Source organism: Eurytemora carolleeae, unplaced genomic scaffold (assembly GCF_000591075.1).
Source record: "Eurytemora carolleeae unplaced genomic scaffold, Eaff_2.0 scaffold175, whole genome shotgun sequence".
Classification (NCBI taxonomy): Eukaryota; Metazoa; Arthropoda; class Copepoda; order Calanoida; family Temoridae; genus Eurytemora; species Eurytemora carolleeae.
Genome location: NW_019396338.1, coordinates 296,475 through 316,540, shown reverse-complemented (window position 1 = coordinate 316,540; position 20,066 = coordinate 296,475). Strand labels below are relative to the sequence as shown.

Below are 20,066 nucleotides of genomic sequence, written 5' to 3'. Positions count from 1 at the left end.
TGCAAGTCTTTACAGGGATTCTGAAGTCAAAATTACACATATCAATCCAGTTAGAGAGGGGGGGTGGATGTAAGTAATTAAGGGGGGGGGGTTATAAGTAAAGGGGAGGGGGCGGTCACTTGTTTGATGTTTCGTCGAGAACCACTAATGTCTGTTTTGTAAATATTTACAATACATAGCCTGTGGTTTCATATTAGCACACATATTACTCAGATGTCCAAATTATTTTTCTATCTCCTCGGAAATTGTGAAAATGTTATACAATCTTTAGGAATGTTTATAAAAATCATTTGTTTACGTTAATTGGCTTGCGTGAACCTGGTCCTGGGTCCTGTAACGTTAATTCGGATTTTAAATTAAATTTAGAAACGCTATAAAATACATTTTCCTTTACTTTTGAAAAATAGAATTCTTTGTTTACAATTAAAACTTTCTCCTATAATCAGTTTACACTTTTCTCATTTTAGATTTTAATTTAAATAAATGAACCAGACCCCCCACACAAGCCTTAGAAACCCTGCCAAAATTATCTTTCTTAAATTTTAATCGTATTGTAAAATCTCTGCCCCCACCCTTTTCCGTTTTAATTACTAAAATAATTAAAACCAATTTTTCACATCACTCTTCCTTGTTCTAGGTTTAAAGAATATTATTCTCAATAAAGGGACTGTTAAGGAAAAATAAAAGGGGGTATAGGTTGAAACCTGAGCAGTTCAGGAGTTGATTGAAACCTAAAAGAGTTCTATCTGATGTTCCTGTCTCGAGAAATTGATATAAAACTGTGTCAAAATTATACCAAAACTTATATATATATATATAGTATTTTCAACTTTTTCAGTTTAAATATACATTTTAGATGTTTAAATATATATTTCTTCCAAGACAAAATGTTTAAAATTTTTAAACTGATCATTTGCAGCAAATACACAACCAATCTGAAAACGACGATATCCCAGAGGAGCCTGAAAAACTCAGGTTTGCTCCTATTATTATTTGAATTTAAAATGTTCATTTTTATAGATATAATTGATAATATTATTTATACGTCCGTATCTCGTGACAAGAACACTATCCATATGGCAGTGCAGTGCAGTATACAGGTCAATACAGCGGAGACACGTGACAATAATACTGCATAACCATTGGAGGGAGTTTTGGATATATAAATAATATTTTCAATTACATCTATTAAAATTGAAAATTAATAAATTCAAACAAGAATAGGAGAAAACCTGAGTTTTTCAGGGTCTTCTAGGATATCTTATACAAAATCTTACATTTATAAGTTAGGGTATAATTTTGACACAGTTTTATATCAATTTCTCGGGACAGGAACATCAGATAGAACTCATAGGTCTCAATCAACTCCTGAAATGCTTAGGTTTCAACCTTTACCACCTTTCATTTTTCCTTTACAGTCCCTTCAATTTGACACAGAAGGGGGTGGGGGGGGGGGTTGAAAAATTAGACTTTTAAGCGTATCAATGAAACGGCTCGTAAAGAAGTTGGTTGGATATTTTTGTTATTTAAAAAAAAACATAAATTGAATATTTTATTGAAAATGTAACTAATTTAATATGATTTACGTCCTTTTTTTCTTCATAAATTTTTGAACTGTTGTGCATTGTGCAATGTGCCCATAGTATATGTACTTCAATTATGTCACTCAAAATACGAATACTTCGAAGTGACGTTCAGCACCGAAAACGAACAAGCGAATTACATATACATATACGTATTAGCTGAAGTGCCCGACGTTGCCTGTGGAATTTCAAAAACAGTTTTGCCTAGCCGTTCGGCCAGCTATAGCTAACAAATTTATATATATGTATGAGCAAAGAGCATTATTTCTAGATTACGCATACTACATAAAAGTATACATTTATGTGTGAATACATAAAACAAACCTTGTAGCACTTCTGACAGTAAGGATCGTCATCTTTAGTGAAAAATTTCCCTTCAAGTCTCTTGGAACAGCTTTTACACCTGGATTAGAAAATATAAAACACAAACTTCTCATCATCAGCTATTTTTTACTTAAAATATCTGTCATTTAGCTCGCTGAAAAAGTATAAGAGATGAATTTAATATTCAGATTATTCAGATTCAGATAACAGTGAACGATAAAAAAACGAAAAAAAGAAATGAAAAGTTGTTTAAAAGATCAATTCTAAACTGCGTAAGCCATATAGGAAATAAATAAAGAATAAAAAAGGTTTAAATTTGAAGAATATTTTACAATTTATCAACAAATTTTATTTTTAACTTGCAGAAATTTTATAATATTTACCTAAAGCAATCCTTGTGATAAACTTTTCCAAAAGCAGTGCAACCATCTTCTGTTAGAGGTTTCAAACAGCTATCACAGTTTCCTGTACATTCGGTTATTTTGATATTTATGAGGGTAAATAAGGATACCTACCTATGTTTAAAGGTTGAGAGGTTGATGATGACCTGAACCTTTTTTAATCAACGATTTAAGAAAAGATTTTGCCATTTTACCAGAAAGGATTGAGCCATAAGTGCAGATCTTCTAATCCCTATATCTTTGAAACCTAATGGTGTAAACCTTTGAGATTTCAAGCTAAGAATTCATAGTTTGAAATTTGTAAGGTTTACTACATCGGGTTTCAAAGACAGAGGGATTAGAAAATTGTATGCAGGATTTGATTATAATTAAAAATTATCAATTCAATTAATTCAAACAATTTTGCAACTTATCCACAGGGTCAATGTATAATATCTCTATTTCACATGATATCTTTAATTCATTATGTAATAAGATATTCCATGTTCTTGCATTTGTACTCCTGAATGATTGCCATGTAATAGAATTTTCAAATTATTTAATTTTATTATTGATTACCCCCTAGGGTAATCTTAGTGTCCATCAATGGATGGCTAGCGGGTTTGAATTTAAATTTATTTAAATTCAAATGAAAATAGATTTCATCCTTGTGCACTAAAACTAACATAACATTTTTGTATTCTATTTAGAAGAAGCAAAGGAATTGAGTTTCTGCCACAAACTCAGATTTGTAATACTTATATTTTTGCAACCTGATGGTGTCAGCCTTTGATATTTCAAACTTTGATAATTTGAGCTCTCAGGAATTCATAGTTTGATATATTTCAGGTCATTGGGTGGCAAAGACATAATTATTAGAATATCAGATGTTGTGGTAAGTAAATACTCATTAACTTTACAATCTTATACAAAAATATAAGTTTGAAATGGGTATTGTTTTTGTTTTATATAATTATCCCTATAAAAGTAAATTGCTTTTCTTCTTCGTCTTAGACACACTGAGATTCAGGCAGCAATGAAAAATGTGCATCAACTACCAAGACCGGATCAACTTGAAAGTGTCGCAACGCCTGGACATTTTTTTACTTTGCTAATTCATTTAAACTTTTTTGTAGACCTAGTTATGTTGAAATTGTAGATTTTAAAAGATTCAACGAGCTCGTTTCTACCTCAAGTTTGAAAGGAGAAATTGCCAACAATTTAGGTCACCGCAAACTAAGATAGTCACGCTTTTTCACGCAAAAATAGAGCAGTATTTTGCCAACTACTTCTCTTGAACTTAAGCCAAAAACAAGAACTTTCCCATTTAAAAATATAAATGTATAAAACTACAAAAAAAGTTAAAGTGAGTTGGTGAAGCAGTGAAAATAACATTTTTAATAATTCGGAGAATCTTAGGACGGGAATATTTCAAGTTTAATAATATAGAATATATTTTTACTAAAATCCATACCTCGCTTGGTTGTTAAAGTGAAGTTAAGGATGCAAATATGAAATTTTGCATCTTTGTTGTTTACAGATACAATGAGAAATTTGCAAAATAAACATAACTATCATCGTGAAAATAGATATTGTGCAAATTTGAAAGAAGGAAAAATTAACAATTGTTTTTTTAAAAGATTTTCTTCGATAGTTGAGCACGAATTTACGCAAAATAATCGTTAACCCTATGAAGGCTGGGGGGTCTGAATCTATGTATAGCCTAGAAAAAAGCCTTAGAGAATATGTATAAGGTTGAAATGCATGTTCATAGCCCAATTTTTCAAGGCCAGCTCATTGAAAAAAATTGTAAAAATAACTTTAATGGTTTGGGCGCTAGGGAGGGTTGAAAAAAATGCCTAAAAAAGGGTTAAAAAAATTTAAAAAATTTGTTTCTAACAAATCTCAAAGTGTGACACATGTTTCTACATGAATTTTTCAAGGGCTATTTAAAAATATAGTTTTTAGATCTGTAGCTTTAGTCACAAAAAAGTTATGGACTATTTCAGATTTTTTTCACAGACAGGACTTTTTTCCGCCCTGAACCCTACTATATAAATTTTTAAAAATGTAAATGAGAGTGCTAGGACAAACAGGGGGGGACGTCAAACGCCCCCCCCCCCGGCATGTTTAGGGTTAACAATGTAAAATTAATCTTACATGAACTACACCCGTCATTTTAGGCAAACCTCCGTACAATGATAGCAATGCCCCTTAAAAGTTTGAATCAGATATCAATGTTTACCATTTTGAAAAATGGTTATTTTCAGTTGTGGTTTCTCTATAAAAGTGTTTTGCGCATCTGTACTGCAAGAAAACATAAAGGAATGATCAAAATTAAACACTTTTAACCCTAGAAAAACGACAATATTTTCTTCATTATTTATTAGTCAAAGGTTGCAAGAGTAACGCGTATAGCGGGTAATTATAGTCCCTTTAAAACTTGACTTAACATATTTATCATGTATATAAACACGTTAAACTAAAGTAAACTGTATGTTATAAACACGTTAAACTAAAGTAAACTGTATGTTATAAACACGTTAAACTAAAGTAAACTGTATGTTATAAACATGTTATAAACTAAAGTAAACTGTATTTACAATTAAAAATCATATCTGTTTTCAATTATAACTCCTCTAAGGCTCTTATTGAAGAGCTTTTGAGAAGAACAAACATATTTCGTACGTGTGGGTGAAATCTGTACAGTAGGGGCTACAGAGTCGCAAAGTTGAACCAGAAATATCGAATAAATTTGACCTTCTTCTTGATTCTAGTTTGCTGTGTAAACGTATTTATCTTACTAGCCTTAGAGGGCGCTTCGCGCCCATTTTCTAAATTAATTGTGAACATGTTCTCTTTGTGTACATCGTAAAACAAAACAAAAATAATTCGCGGATTTTCACAAAAAATTTCGTGGATTTTCAAAATTTTTAAAAATTTAATGAAGATCGAATTTTGATGGAGACAAATATTTGAAAATTAGATCATTCATAAACCTTCCCTGTGGTCACGTGATGTCCCACAAAAAATTTGGGCCCGATCGGTTCAGCCGTTTTGACGTTTATTGGATACAAACAAACAGACAGACAAGCCAAAGGAATTGAGTCTTTGCCACAAACTCTGATTTTCTAATCACTATATCTTTGGAACCAAATGTTGCATACCTTAAATATTTCAAACTTTGAATTCTGTTACATCAAGTAATCTGAGTTTGAAATATCAAAGGTTTACAACATCGAGTTCTAAAGATATTTTGGTTTAAATATTTGATTTTGTTCCAAAGACTCAATTCCTTTATATATAGATTTCTTGAAATGTCAAAGAACGCCTGAATAATAAATTGTAAAACAATCGAAAGTGACATTGATAAATTAGATGGTCGGGACGGTTTCTAATCCTACTCCGGGTGTACTGAAGGACTAGGAGAACAAGGAGGAGAGTGGGGGTTTGATGTTTATCATGGTTTGAGAAATGGTTTGATCATTTCACTGTTTACTCCTACATGTTTCCCGTGGGTTGATTGCTTGCCTTGATCTGAGATATGCATACAACTACTATACACACTCTTAATAACTAATCATTATTCTCGTTAAACCGACACTTCGTCAAAATATTCACTAAAAAACGTCTAGCGTTCAATCAATGTTTTTTTACAAACTTATTTTCAAATTTAAGTTTTTTATTATGAACAGCTTCTGTGTTGAATGTGTTTAAGCGCCTACATGAATATGCACACGCCAAGTCAATAATTGTTTTCATTTAACAAATGTCTATAAGCTAGCTCCTTGTTCAACATTTGGTCTTATATGTACATGCGTAGGATTCAGTGTAAAGTTTATGTACATGGTTTTTGTTCTAACACTACATGATATTAAAATAGAAAAGCCATGTACCATTTTCAATTCTGCACAATTTCTACTTTTATTTAGCTGATTTTTAACTAAATATTAAAAATGTCGCCTTGGTTTTTTATGATTCATAAATCTGCTTTAAAATGGTTTTTAAACTTTGATTCAAATGTTCAACTTTTTACAGTTTATGGTTTATATCTCTGTACATGTAAACTAAAAGATTTATATCTCTGTACATGTAAAATATATGGTTTATATCTTTGTTCATGTAAAATATAAGGTCTATATCTCTGTACATGCAAAATAAAAGGTTTATATCTCTGTACATGTAAAATATAAGGTTTATATCTCTGTACATGTAAAATATGTAAAATATAAGGTTTATATCTCTGTACATGTAAAATAAAAGGTTTATATCTCTGTACATGTAAAATATAAGGTTTATATCTCTGTACATGTAAAATATAAGGTTTATTTCTCTGTACATGTAAAATATATAGGAAGAAAATTGATTCAATCAGCTGTATAAAGACTGCACAGATATTCAGATATTCAAAGGTTGTATGTAAGCTCTCACTCAAAAAATTATAAGATGTTCAGTTTGGAAAAATCAAAAGCCAAAGGCATGGCGACACTTTAAAGTCGACACATTGTTTAATACTAAAGCTAAAATCAAGTGCATTATAGTTCAAAAATTAACATGTCTTGGGCTATAAGCTGTTTAGTTAGGTATAATTAAAGGCCAAATGCAATGCGTCATCTTAAAGTATACACATTTTTGATTGCAGATGCAAATTTCTGGATCTATGTGGTAATATACCACAAAACTCATTTGTTAATACAATGAGTATTATTACATGACACGCACCTCTGACCCTTTAGTAAAAGTAAATTGAACCTAAAGTCTGACCGCGTCAACCTTGTTGCAACGGCTAGTCCTATTGAGGGCCTGCTTTATTTAACCAATGTCCGGGGGATACAGTACAAAACTGGGACCGGAATGGTTGACCAGGCTCGGACATTCAAATGTACTACGGCTGCCCGTGATAATAAATATATCTTACTTGTCGGTTTGTTTACTGTCTTTGTTGCCCTGTTTCCAATCTTGTTTTGAATCTAAAGAAAAATGAGTTAAATCAAGAGAAAGTTCCCTAGTTTTGTAATTACTGTAATTACACAGGATAGGAGACAATGCGTCAACTAAAATTGAAGTAAATCAAATCAAATAGAATTAAACTCGTTTGGAAAGTGTGCAAGAATGAAATAGGAAAAATATTTTTTAATGGTTTATAAAAGATAACTACGGAATGTTTTCCATGAAAAGATACTTTAAGGTTTGTTCCGTGAAAAGATAATTTGCATATTATTCACTAAAATGATAATTTGCGTAATGTTCCATAAAAGATACTTTTCTTATTGATTCATAAAAAAATAACTTACGTATAATTCCATAAAAAATTATTTGTGTATTGTTCCATAAGAAGATAATTTGCGTAATGTTCTATAAAAATATAATTTGCGAAATGTCACATAAAAAGATAATTTACGAAATGTTTCATAAAAAAGATAATTTGCGTAACTTTTCACAAAAAGATTTGCTCTGTAAAAAGATAATTTGCGCAATGTTCCAGAAAAAAGATAATTTGCGTAATGTTTAAAAAAAGATAATTTGCAATGTTTTATAAAAAGATAATTTGCGTAATGTTCCATAAAAAATATAAATTGCGTAGTGTTTCATAAAAAGATAATTTGTAAAATGTTCCACAAAAGAAAATTTGCAATGTTTCATAAAAAGATAATTTGCAATGTTTAATAAAAAGATAATTTGCAATGTTTCATAAAAAGATAATTCGCAATGTTTCATAAAAAGATAATTTGCAATGTTTTATAAAAAGATAATTTGCATTGTTTCATAAAAAGATAATTTGCAATGTTTCATAAAAAGATAATTTGCAATGTTTCAGAAAAAGATAATTTGCAATGTTTCATAAAAAGATAATTTGCAATGTTTCATAAAAAGATAATTTGCAATGTTTCATAAAAAGATACCTCCGGATCATTCAGATCTATTTCTCCTGGAAGTGTCTTGGTAGGAGAAGCTGGGGATCTGAACAATTTAAATTCTTTAAAGGGACTATGCACAAATTTAATTTTTAATATTTAATAAAAAATGGAGTTAAAAGTTTGAAATTAAAGTTTTGCTATAATTTGAGATCCTTGCCAATCATGGTTTAGATCCGAATTGTGATTCGTGAGATCTGCTACTCTGTGAATGGGTATTGGTGAGATCTGATTATCTGTGAATTGGGATTGATAAGATCTGATTATTTGTGAATTGGGATTAGTAAGATCTAATAATCTGTGAATTGTGAGTGAAATGAAAATATCTTTTTTCGAAAATGTCAAACCCTGTTTGCAGCAGCAAAAGATGTGTATAGTAGTAAAACAATAAGCAACATTTATAATAAAAAACTTTAAAAATCAAAAATCAGTGGAGGTCGATTTTTCAATATTTTCAAAGCACATTGATATACCGGTATCAACATATGCGCCTTGAACTGCTGAAAAATGTCCATTTCTTCGTTTTATGTACTTTTAAAACTTTACACTAAAAAGCAAAACTCTGAATAAGTTTGAAATTAGAAAAAAATTCTCAAATTTTTTTTTTTAAATGTATCAAAGAATTAAACTGGTGCAAGGTGAAATTTAGCATTTTTTTCAAAAATGTGCCCAATAGGTTTACCTTAAAGATTTGATTGGAGAGTTTCCTCGTCCAGTTACATGCCTAAATATATACATATACATATATATATATATATAGAATTTTCTAGAACAGTCAAAAGACAAAAAAGCCGTGTTTCTTTCTTTATATAATGTTTGGTAACCAGCAGTCTAGTATAAAGAGACTGATGACATAGTTAAACAAATGTATATTCCCTATTCACAACCATACCCTTTAAACCTTTATTTGATCAAAAATTAGTGCTTCTTGTTAAAAGATATTTAATCGTAGGAGTGATTTGCGGATTTATAAAGTAAAGACATTAGAGGAAAGTAATTTAACCTAAAAATACAAATCTCTCTTATTTTTACTCAGATTCAGAGATAATGAGAGTACCGCTGTGAATAGGACACTCAACCCTATAAATGATGGGTCACTTAAAACTAAAAGACACTCTGTTTAGCTTATGCCTGTTCCTCTTTAAGTTATTGGATGGGGGTTTTTTTTGTCAGAAAATTAAAATTTTTGAATTTTAAAAAAATTTTGGTTTAGCTCACCTTCCTGGAGAAGCCCTGGGAGAAGGAGAAGCTCTAAAACACAAAAGAAAATGAAAATCAATAAAGAAAAATACCATAATTTTAGGAAAAATGTATACTTTTCGTTAAGTAACTGCAGTGGTCCAAAAAAGTAAAGTGAAATGCGAAAAAAACATTCAGACAGATATATCAAAATTTAAAAATGATTTATGACAAAGGGCATTGGTTATTTATTACCAAGCTATTTCTAATTTCAAATTTCTATTCCTTGGGGAAGGAGAAGCCCTTGGAGAGGGCAGAGGTGAAGGTCGAGGGGAGGGACGAGGAGATGGTCGTGATGAAGCCCGGCTTGAACCTATTATGAATCATATTGTTATTTTTCCAATTTCAATTCTAGATCCAGAAAAGAATGATTATACGGACCTTGAAGGATAAAATTATTGATGTTAAAAATGAATTCAAAAATAATAAAAATGGCCCCTTTTTATCTAATTTATGTAATAAGAAACTGTTTATTTAGATAACTCAATTTTAAGTTACGCAGAAGTTAGACCACACCTTGGAAATCCCAAACTCCAAAGGTTTTAAAACTTTAATGAACATTTTCTAATAGTATGAAAGATAAAAACATGTTTTAATGTAAAATACTAAAACAAGGTTATCCGACAAAAGATGAGACTTCAGAAACGACTTCAAAGAATGTATATATAAGTGGTTCTTCTAACAATTACAGTTTTGTACAGAGCTTTCTTTTCCAAATCTTAAATTACACCTTCAAGATCAAATTCAACCTCCAAACTGTCAGCTTACAGAGTTTCAGGTCGTCATTAAAGTATCATTATTTGTGGTTGCCCTGTTTACATGTGTACATCTTCATACCGTGAACATTCTCTTTAAATCTTAGTAAATCTTGAACCTGTCGGAGATAGAAGTTTAGTTGGACGCTTGGCGGGGACTCCAGATACATTTAGGCTCATCCCGCGTACATTGGGAGACACGCTGCGTACACTGGGCGATACTGCACGTACACTGGGCGATACTGCACGTACATTTGGGGATTTGCCGCGTACGTTTGGCGAAAGACCGCGCACGTTGGGAGATAATCCACGGTTGTTTTGTGTTTTCCCGCGAACAGCTGGAGATTTAGATCTATCTCTAACACCAGTAGGAACTCTAAACAAAATGAATAAAAAAGAAACTATAAACTCAATCACGATGTGGGAGAGGGTAAATTTCCAAATGTGCAATTTTCCCAGCGACAACTTCCCAAAGGTTAGGTTAGCCCCTCTGAGGCGCTGCAGGACTTGGGAAGTTGACACTTGGGAAATTACTCAGTGGGAAGTTGCCACTTGTGGAAGTTGTCGCTTGGGAAATAAAATCCTTTTGGAAAGTACCTAACATCTTTTCCAACGATCCCTACCCTGTGTTTTTTCTCCATAACTTTACCCCACCCCCCTTTAATTACATAAACTAGATAAAAATAGCCTCATCGGGATAGGGTTAACAATTATTTTCTTCTTTTAACACCTTTTGCGCTCAAATACTTAAAGTAGTAAGTTTAAAGATTCGTAAACATTCCAAAGGTTTATTTTATGTTTACAAGTACTGTTGTAAAAACATAAAATTTGACAAATCTTTTGAAACCTTGACGCGTAGAACTGTAAAATCCGTAAAAAGTTAAGTGGTGATAATTTTTGCAACCCCCCCCCCCCTCTCCCTCTCAGAATCCGACAAAATGGCCGTGGATCGTAATCAGTCTAACCCTGCAAAGGAGCCAAAAATAACTTTTATCAGAATTGTTCAAAATAAGGGTTTTTATGACTGCTGTAATATCTGCTTCACACGACATCAAAATTCCATACAACCTTTTCCTCTTCTAACTTTTATTAATCAAAAGTGAAAACAAAGTCAAAAACATTTCTAATTAAAGGATATAAATACACACATCCAGTTTAAATATTTAAAGTTGCTTTTCGCCAGTTCGCAACCAAGTAATATTAATCATTTTATTAAGTGTTTTAATAATACCACTTTTCATTTAAATAATAATTAACATTTTGCGACCCTTCAACCCAAGATCTGCCATTCATAGTCTTTTCTGGGGCATAACGCCGATTTTAAGATAAAAAAGCATGGTTCATGACATCTGTTTACACTTGTGTTTTCTATCATCACTCAGGCGCATCTAAATATTGATAACTCATATGTCATGTATGTTTTGTAAAAGAAGTAAAAATATCTTTCTTTTCCACTATATTCTAACGACCACTGTATTCTAAAATTAAGTCCTAGAATGTGTATATCACGTGATGGTCGTACGTAAGAATGTATCTTATGAAGGTAGGGTAAGATGATTTTCAACTTTGTAAACTCTAACTAGAGATCAAAGGTCACAAAGCAGACAAATATTTTTTGTTCGAAATACTGAAAAGAAAAAACACATCTGGCACCCTCTCTTCAACCCCCCCCCCCCCCGCGGACACATCCTATTCATTTTTTATCACTGTCTAATGCTAACTTATTATTACATCTTCAGACCTTGAATCTCTTTCGTTTTCAAATTTTCCGCCTGATCCAATAATTCTCGATGCTCTGATCCTATAATCCTCGATTCTTTGATCGTAAAATCCTCTATCCTCTGGTCCTATATAATCCTCTATCCTCTGATCCTATAATACTCGGTCCTCTGATCCTATAATCCTCGATCCTTTGATCCTACAATCCTCTATCCTCTGGTCCTATATAATCCTCTATCCTCTGGTCCTATATAATCCTCTATCCTCTGATCCTATAATTCTCGGTCCTCTGATCCTATAATCCTCGGTCCTCTGATCCTATAATTCTTTACAATCTGATCCTATAATACTCTATCCTCTGGTCCTATATAATCCTCTATACTCTGATCCTGTGATTCTCTATCCTCTGATCCTATAATCCTCTATCCTCTGATTATATAATCCTCGATCCTCTGATTCTGTAATCCGCCATCCTCTGATCCTATAATCCTCTATCCTCTGATCCAAAAATCCTCTATCCTCTGATTATATAATCCTCGATCCTCTGATTCTGTAATCCGCCATCCTCTGATCCTATAATCCTCTTTCCTCTGATGATATAATCATTTATCCTCTGATCCTGTAATCACCTATCCTCTGATCCTGTAATTCTCTATCCTCTGATCCTATACTCATCTATATTCTGATCCTATAATCGTGGATCCTCTAATCCTATAATCATCGATCCTTTAATCCTCTATCCTCTGATCCTATAATCTGCTATCCTCTGGTCCTTTAATCTGCTATCCTCTGATCCTATAACCCTCTATCCTATGATCCAACAATCCTCGATCCTCTGGTCCTATCATCCTCGATCCTCCGATCCTATAATCCTCTATCCTCTGATCCTATAATCCTCGATCCTCTGATCGTAAAATCCCCCCTTTGCTACTCCCTGAACCAATATAATCCCTCCTCTGCTACTCCCAGAACCTATATAATCCTCCCTCTGCTACTCCCTGATCCCTAAATAATCCTCCCTCTGCAACTCCCTGAACCTATATAATCCTCCCTCTGCTACACCCCGAACCTATATAATCCTCCCTCTGCTACTCCCTGATCCCTAACTTTACCTCAATGTAGTTGAGGTTGACTGACTTCTTGGTTGTGCAGGGGAACTAGGACATCCTCCACAGCAACCATCTTCATCAGAGTCTCGTTCGTCTAGAGTGTACAGTACAGTGACCACAATATAAACTTTGATTTACATTGTACTTTGTACAGGTACAGGGGGGTTAAACTACTACTGCTACAACTCTAATAAGAGGTACAGGCGTAGAAATAGCTACATGCAAAAGTGCAAGTATAAGTATTATTGTACATGTATAAGTACAGTCACTTGTTCAAGTAAAGTCAGAGGAAGAAGTACAGCCCACTCTTTCTGTACACTGAAGCTGACACCGTTAATAATCTTTGTTAGGCTTGATTCAGACACGTTCCATTTCCTTCAAGGTCTTGGGAACAAAACCAGGTGTGTGGGTGGGAGCAACATCATAACTTCAATATAGTTCATCATTCTTTATCATAAAGTTTATCATAGAGTTCATCATAGAGTTCATCATAGAGTTCCTCAGAGAGTTCTTCATAGAGTTCGTCATAAAGTTCATCATTCTTTATCATAGAGTTTATCATAGAGTGTAGTATAGAGTTCATCAATCTTTACCTTAGAGCTTATCATTCTTTATCATAGAGTTCATCATTCTTTATCATAAAATGTATCATAGAGTTCATCATTCTTTATCATAGAGTTATCATAGAGTTCATCATTTTCTATCATAGATTTCATCATAGAGTTCATCATTCTTCATCTTACGGTTCATCAACTATTTATCATAAAATGGTATAAGGCAACTAGACTTGTAATCTTTGTTGCTTCAAAAAAATATCAAAGGAATTGAATCTTTGCCACAAACTCTAATTTTCTAATCCCAATATCTTTGGAACCCAATGTCGTAAACCTTTGATGTTTCAAACTTATATTTTTTGATCTAACAAAAGTCATAGTTTGAAATTTCAAAGGTTTACGACGTTGGGATCCAAAGATATAGGGATAAGAAAATCAGAGTCAATTCTTTTAAGCCGGTAATTAAGAAATTAGGATACTTTCTTATTCAATACTAGCTGAAGGGCCCGTAATTGCTGGTGGAAATTTTCAAAATTGAATTTTGAAAAAATATCGATTTAGAAAAAAAAATTTCGATTAAAAAAAATTCAATTTTTTATAAACATTTGTTTAAACCATATATGTGACCCCCAGGGCACTCATTGGTTCCCTCAATAGAATTCAGTTCATTCGACTTTTAAAAATCACCCTGTGTAGTTCAAGAATTAGAGTTAGTTTATCTACACAAAAAGTCTTAAAAACATGGAAATTTAGTTAGCACTCTAATCTAACCATTCATCTTTTACTTTACTGGGAGCAAAATTGATTGTATGATTTTAGAACAAAATCAAATAATTTTCCTTTTAGACTTGATCTTGATTTAAAGTAATGACGAAGATATATTTAGTCCATTTTGTTTTATCTAATTTAAAATCTGTCAGAATTTACGGAATCTTGATTTTCATTGTTGCAGAAATGCAGTGAAAAGATTTACGAGCAATGATGTACAGTATTTTTAAGATTAAGAGTTGTCACTTAATTCCAAAGTTCCTTGATTCCTTGTAAATCGTTCAAAACAGTAAAAAAGATTATAAAACCAGAATTATCAGGGAGACCATATAATTGATTTTCAGCAACCATTTTTCTAATTTTAATTTGTAACGTACAACACAAGGTTTGTGTGTGCGGTTAAAATATTGAATGTTGCACGACACACAAAACCGAAAATACCAGTTTTGTATAATTTCATTTGACATTGTAAATCTTGTTGGGATCAAACCATGGTTTTCCTTGATTATAAAACCAACCACATTAGTTCATCAGACCATATTCTTCATCCTTCGATACATCAACCATTCAAACTTTAGGCATTCATGAACCAGGAAACCTGCAGAGACATCTAGTGGGAATATAAAGAACACTTCTGAACGTGCTCAAGACTTAAAGTAAAACAATACCTAATTGAAACAGTTTAATAACATTTTAATTAAATTTTGAAGCCATAAAGATGTTTCAAAGAACTTAGAAAGTCTTGCATTATGGATATCGAGATCAATGCTCTTTTTTGTTAATCTGCAAATTAATTAATTAATTAATCTTTATTTGTTATCCAGGAAAGTGTCTGAAATTCAACTAACTAGATTGCCCCTTGCAGAAACCGAACAGCCAATCAGAAGCCGGGACAGAATCAATCAATGAGAGACTCTCCCTGACCGGAACCTATAGCGGAGATTTCCAAAAGAAGAAAATTAAAAGTGTCCACAGTGGATATCAAAACAAAGCGAACGGGATTAAGGTAATCCAAAACAAGGCTGTCCAGCGCTGTATACTTGTATTTGTGCAACCGTGCTGGGCGTAAAACTAAGAGTTCTGCTTAATCAATTGATTAAAGTTTAATCATTAGGTTGCAAAGATATGGGGATGATGAAATTAGAGTTTGTTAAATTAAAACATTTTCTTTAAAAACATCATAAAATTTTATGATTTTAATAATATTTTGATAATTACCTCGTCTATGTTTGTTTCCATTTGTATGAATCCTTCGCATTCTGTTCGCTAGCTCACCCAGATCCTTATCCTCCTACATATTCAATCAATCAATCAGAACTTACTTAACTGGATTAATCAATTAATCAGAACTTTTCTGAAATAATTAATTAATTATATATTTACCGGATTAATCAATTAATCAATTAATTATATATTTTCACCTGATTAATCAATTAATCAACACATTATAACATTACTAGATAAATCAATTAAATATTTTCGGGATCAATTAATTATTCAATAAGAACTTAACTTGAATGTACTGGATCAATCAATTGACCAATCAGCACTTTGCTTGATACTTCAATCAATCAACCAATCAGAACTTTTCTTAATACTTCAATCGATAAATAAGAATTTTGCTGGATACTTCAATCAATCAATCACTCAGAACTTTGCTGTATAGTTCAATCAATCAATCAGAACTTTGCTTAATACTTCAATCAATCAATCAATCAATCAGAACTTTGCATAATACTTCAATCAATCAATCAAAACTTTGCTGTATACTTCAATCAATCAATCACTCAGAACTTTGCTTAATACTTTAATCAATCAATCAATCAACCAGACTTTGCATAATACTTCAATCAATCAATCAATCAATCAGAACATTGCTTAATACTTCAATCAATCAATCAATCAGAATTTTGCATAATACTTCAATCAATCAATCAAAACTTTGCTGTATACTTCAATCAATCAATCAATCAGAACTTTGCTTAATACTTCAATCAATCAATCAATCAAAACTTTGCATTATACTTCAATCAATTAATCAATCAGAACTTATTTAACGGGTTGAAAGAAGAAATTTGTTCACAACCGAGTGGGGTGTAAAAATAGGTGTGGCAAAATTGAAAAACTTAAAAGTTTTTATGTTCCATAAAATGTATGGCCTGCGTGGGAAAAGAATCTATTGTCGAAAAAAATGGCAGCAAAAACTGCACACCTAGATTGATAAACTATTTAACTAATTAACTGGGAAAATATTGGATTCCTAGAGAAACAGAGAAAAAATGAACATTGGAGAGCAAAAATAAATGCCTTAAAACTAAAACAATAATAAACACTTGAATCTAAATAAAAAATACATGAAGAAATAAATAAGATCCTACCCTAAAACTTTGAGTTGTACCAACTCCTGAACTTGTGCCACGTGAAGACGACATTCTAAAAAAAAAAAATGTTTGAAATTTTAAATCATTATTAAACAAAATATGAAATAATATTTGATCCCGTCCCACCCCTTTTTTAGCGCCCCGCCCCCTTTCTTTATTTTATCAAACAAGGAACTGAAGCATGGAAGTGAGCAAATCTAGTATTTGTCGGTGGATAATTCAGGGGTGGATAATTCAGGGATATCTCAACATCACACAAGATTTTTAAATCTAATTTTTCCAAAAAAAATGTTTTGGTAAATTGGAAGAAAAATTTGAAAGAAGTATATTTTTTGTTCCCTGTTTTTTAAATTGCATGTTCAAGGTGATCTGATATAATTTTACACTTTTTAAACGTGTACAATATGTGTTGAGACGTGTTTAGTATTAGCCGGGCCTCTTCATAAACTTTTCATAACTGATTAAAGGTTTGATCAAAACGAATTATTTATATGGGTTGGTAGTTCAAGACTGTTATGGTGCAGGAACATTAAAAAAATAACCTGAATACTCCCCACAAACTTTAGTTTTCTGATCTTTGCATTCTGATAGGCTAATTATATAGATATAGGGATTTATAGAGTTTGAGGCGAGTCTTCAGATACTTCGAAAAGTACACTAACTTAGGAAGTATTAAAGTGTTATAAATGCTCATCTAATTGATCGCAATTTAATCAATTTTTAATTCGATTACATTTTCTATATATTCGGGAAAAAACTATGTTTTCCAAGGTATATACATTTTTAAGCCTCAATTAATAGAATATCCCCTTGATCTACAGAATATATTCACCCCTAGTTTAATCTCGACCCAGAGACCCAGACTAACCATATAAGGAAACTCTCAGAAATATATTTAGGTGTAAACATCTTTCACAAATATCAACCAACATTTACCAACATATAATCCCGTAATATGTTCAATCCTTCGTATGCATATACACTTCGTTATATGTGATCCTTTATATATCTAGTATATAAACACTTCGGTATATGTTCAATCCTTAATATACATGTTTATACACTTCGTTATATGTTCAATTCTTTATACATATACACTTTGTAATATGTTCAATCCTTTAAATGCATATACACTTCGTTATATGTTCAATTCTTTATACACATACACTTTGTTATATGTTCAATCCTTTAAATGCATATACACTTCGTTTTATGTTCAATTATTTATACATATACACACACCATGATTTGTTCAATTCTTTATATATATACACACTTCGTTATATGTTCAATCCTTTATCTGCATTAACCGGAACAAATAAAGCGCTGCCAAAGGTTCAGATGCACTTCGGTATTCATTGTTTTATTGTATATCTGTCTGGGTTGAAAATGAATAAGGATAGTGTCGGGAGGGAGGGGGGAGGGGGGAGTTTGCATATTTTGAACACGCAATATAGCTATACGCAGCACAGGAATTGCAAAGTTTAGGTGGTCCGGTTAGTCTGTGTCAGTAGTTGAACTATTTACATAATTTGAATATATTAATATTTAGATTCTAGGAGCGGGGTATACATATACACATATATGTATAATGTATAGAGAATGTGTGCATTTTAAGCTCCCTGTAGATCAGGTTTACTCGATATAAAAATCTATGCTGCACATGTTCACATTAAGGAGAAGAGTGCGTAGCAAATGTTAAAGGGACTGTTTTAAAATGGAATATGTGAAAATATCTTGAAATTATCAATTATTTTCAGAAGCATGTCTCAACTCTTGGCATTAATAAAAAAATGGGAAAGTCTGAAAATATGAAAGCTTAACAGTCCCTTTAAGAGGAGAGGAGTGCGGATCTAATTAATGCAGTGCAGATAATCTAAAGAGACTTTAACACAGCATGGCAAGGTGGCTGAAGAAATAAGTGGTTCTCAGAGTAACCGCAGAAACAAAAGGATGAATTATTCCAATGTGTGTAGAACTAAGGAGGAAGATAAGAGTTGCGTACAAATTTATATCTAGTTTTGAAACCCAGCTTTGCTTGGATATCTAGCTAAGACTATTCCCGTGGTTCTAAAAAGCTACCCAATCTAAAGAAACGGCCAATCAAACAAATTAACTAAAGAAACCCAACCATTTTATACCCACACTATCTTTGAAACCCAGTTTTGCCTGGAATCTAAGTTTTCCCTATACAAGTTGACCAGCAGCTCTATTTAAAATGTTCAAATCTAGAAAATTTCAGATGTTTAAACAGAGTGCACTTATCAAAACGTTAAGGGACAGACCGGCTATGTCCCTTTAAAGCATATCGGTCAAATTGTTATGATCGGACATACAGACACACACAAAAACAGACATTTCTACATATTATATATAATATATATAGAAGATCTAGATAACCCTGTTTCTGAGCAGTCTTAATATGTGATATTTCAGTAGTTTGAGGTTTGTATTTACGAACAGAGTTCGAGGCAATTATTCTTGGTTCATTTAAATTTTATCTGGAAGGAAGGTAAAAAGTTGGAAATACTAGATCTACAATTCTTTTTTTGCTAACATTTACAGTCCACGAAACCCTTGTGCTCGTAATATGCTCATTTTGAATAATCTAACATTGCAATCTTGAAAACCATCTAGCTGCTAGGGTAGTCGACTAATACAGGGTGAACCGTTAAAAATGCTGGATTCAGGATTTCAAAAATTCAATATTTGCTTCCTTTTCCTTTTTACACTTTCTTCTTCCACAAAAACAGATGAGGATTGACTATTGAGGAGTTTACCAATTAATTCTTGAAAACTACTTAAGTTAAAAATAGATGCTTAAAAGTTCTAAAATGTCTAGGGCAGAAGTGAGTTTAAAAGAGATAAAATCAAAGGCCATGGCTTTGGAACACCTTATAGCCGCGGTAAAATTCGAAAAAAATGGCTGGATTTCATAGGAGGCCGGCTGGATTTCATAGGAGGCTGGATTTAATAGTAGGTTTGATTTCATAGGAGGCTGGATTTAATAGTAGGTTGGATTTCATTGGAGGCTGGATTTAATAGGAGGTTGGATTTCATAGAAGGCTGGATTTCATATGAGGCTGGATTTAATAGGAGGCTGGATTTCATAGGAGGCTGGATTTAATAGGAGGTTGGATTTCATAGATGTCTCCTGACTGTGGATCTTAAAAAAACTCAGAAAGCTACGCTAAGTTATCAATAACAAAGAATTTAAATCTTAAAAACTGCAAGAACAACAAATATGTTTACTTACCCTGTATTTATTGAATAATGAGAGGGAAACGAACTCTACTTTTAATTTGTCTGACCACAAATATTCATCTGAAAAAAAACTAT

General features: G+C 32.2%; 1 protein-coding gene across 1 annotated transcript; it reads right to left on the bottom strand.

The window, feature by feature from the left end:
* Positions 1 to 1,835: 1,835 nt before the first annotated feature.
* On the bottom strand, positions 1,836 to 20,053 carry LOC111701216 (mucin-1). Its single transcript, XM_023472398.1, has 12 exons — positions 19,984 to 20,053; positions 16,725 to 16,779; positions 15,565 to 15,637; positions 13,028 to 13,118; positions 10,316 to 10,572; positions 9,667 to 9,754; positions 9,421 to 9,453; positions 8,885 to 8,926; positions 8,191 to 8,248; positions 7,206 to 7,257; positions 2,291 to 2,372; positions 1,836 to 1,986 (listed from the first exon to the last, which is right to left on the bottom strand). Exons 2-12 carry the CDS (start codon positions 16,776 to 16,778, stop codon positions 1,851 to 1,853), a joined length of 966 nt encoding a protein of 321 aa, XP_023328166.1. The 5' UTR covers position 16,779; positions 19,984 to 20,053; the 3' UTR covers positions 1,836 to 1,850.
* Between the last annotated feature and the right edge of the window lie 13 nt (positions 20,054 to 20,066).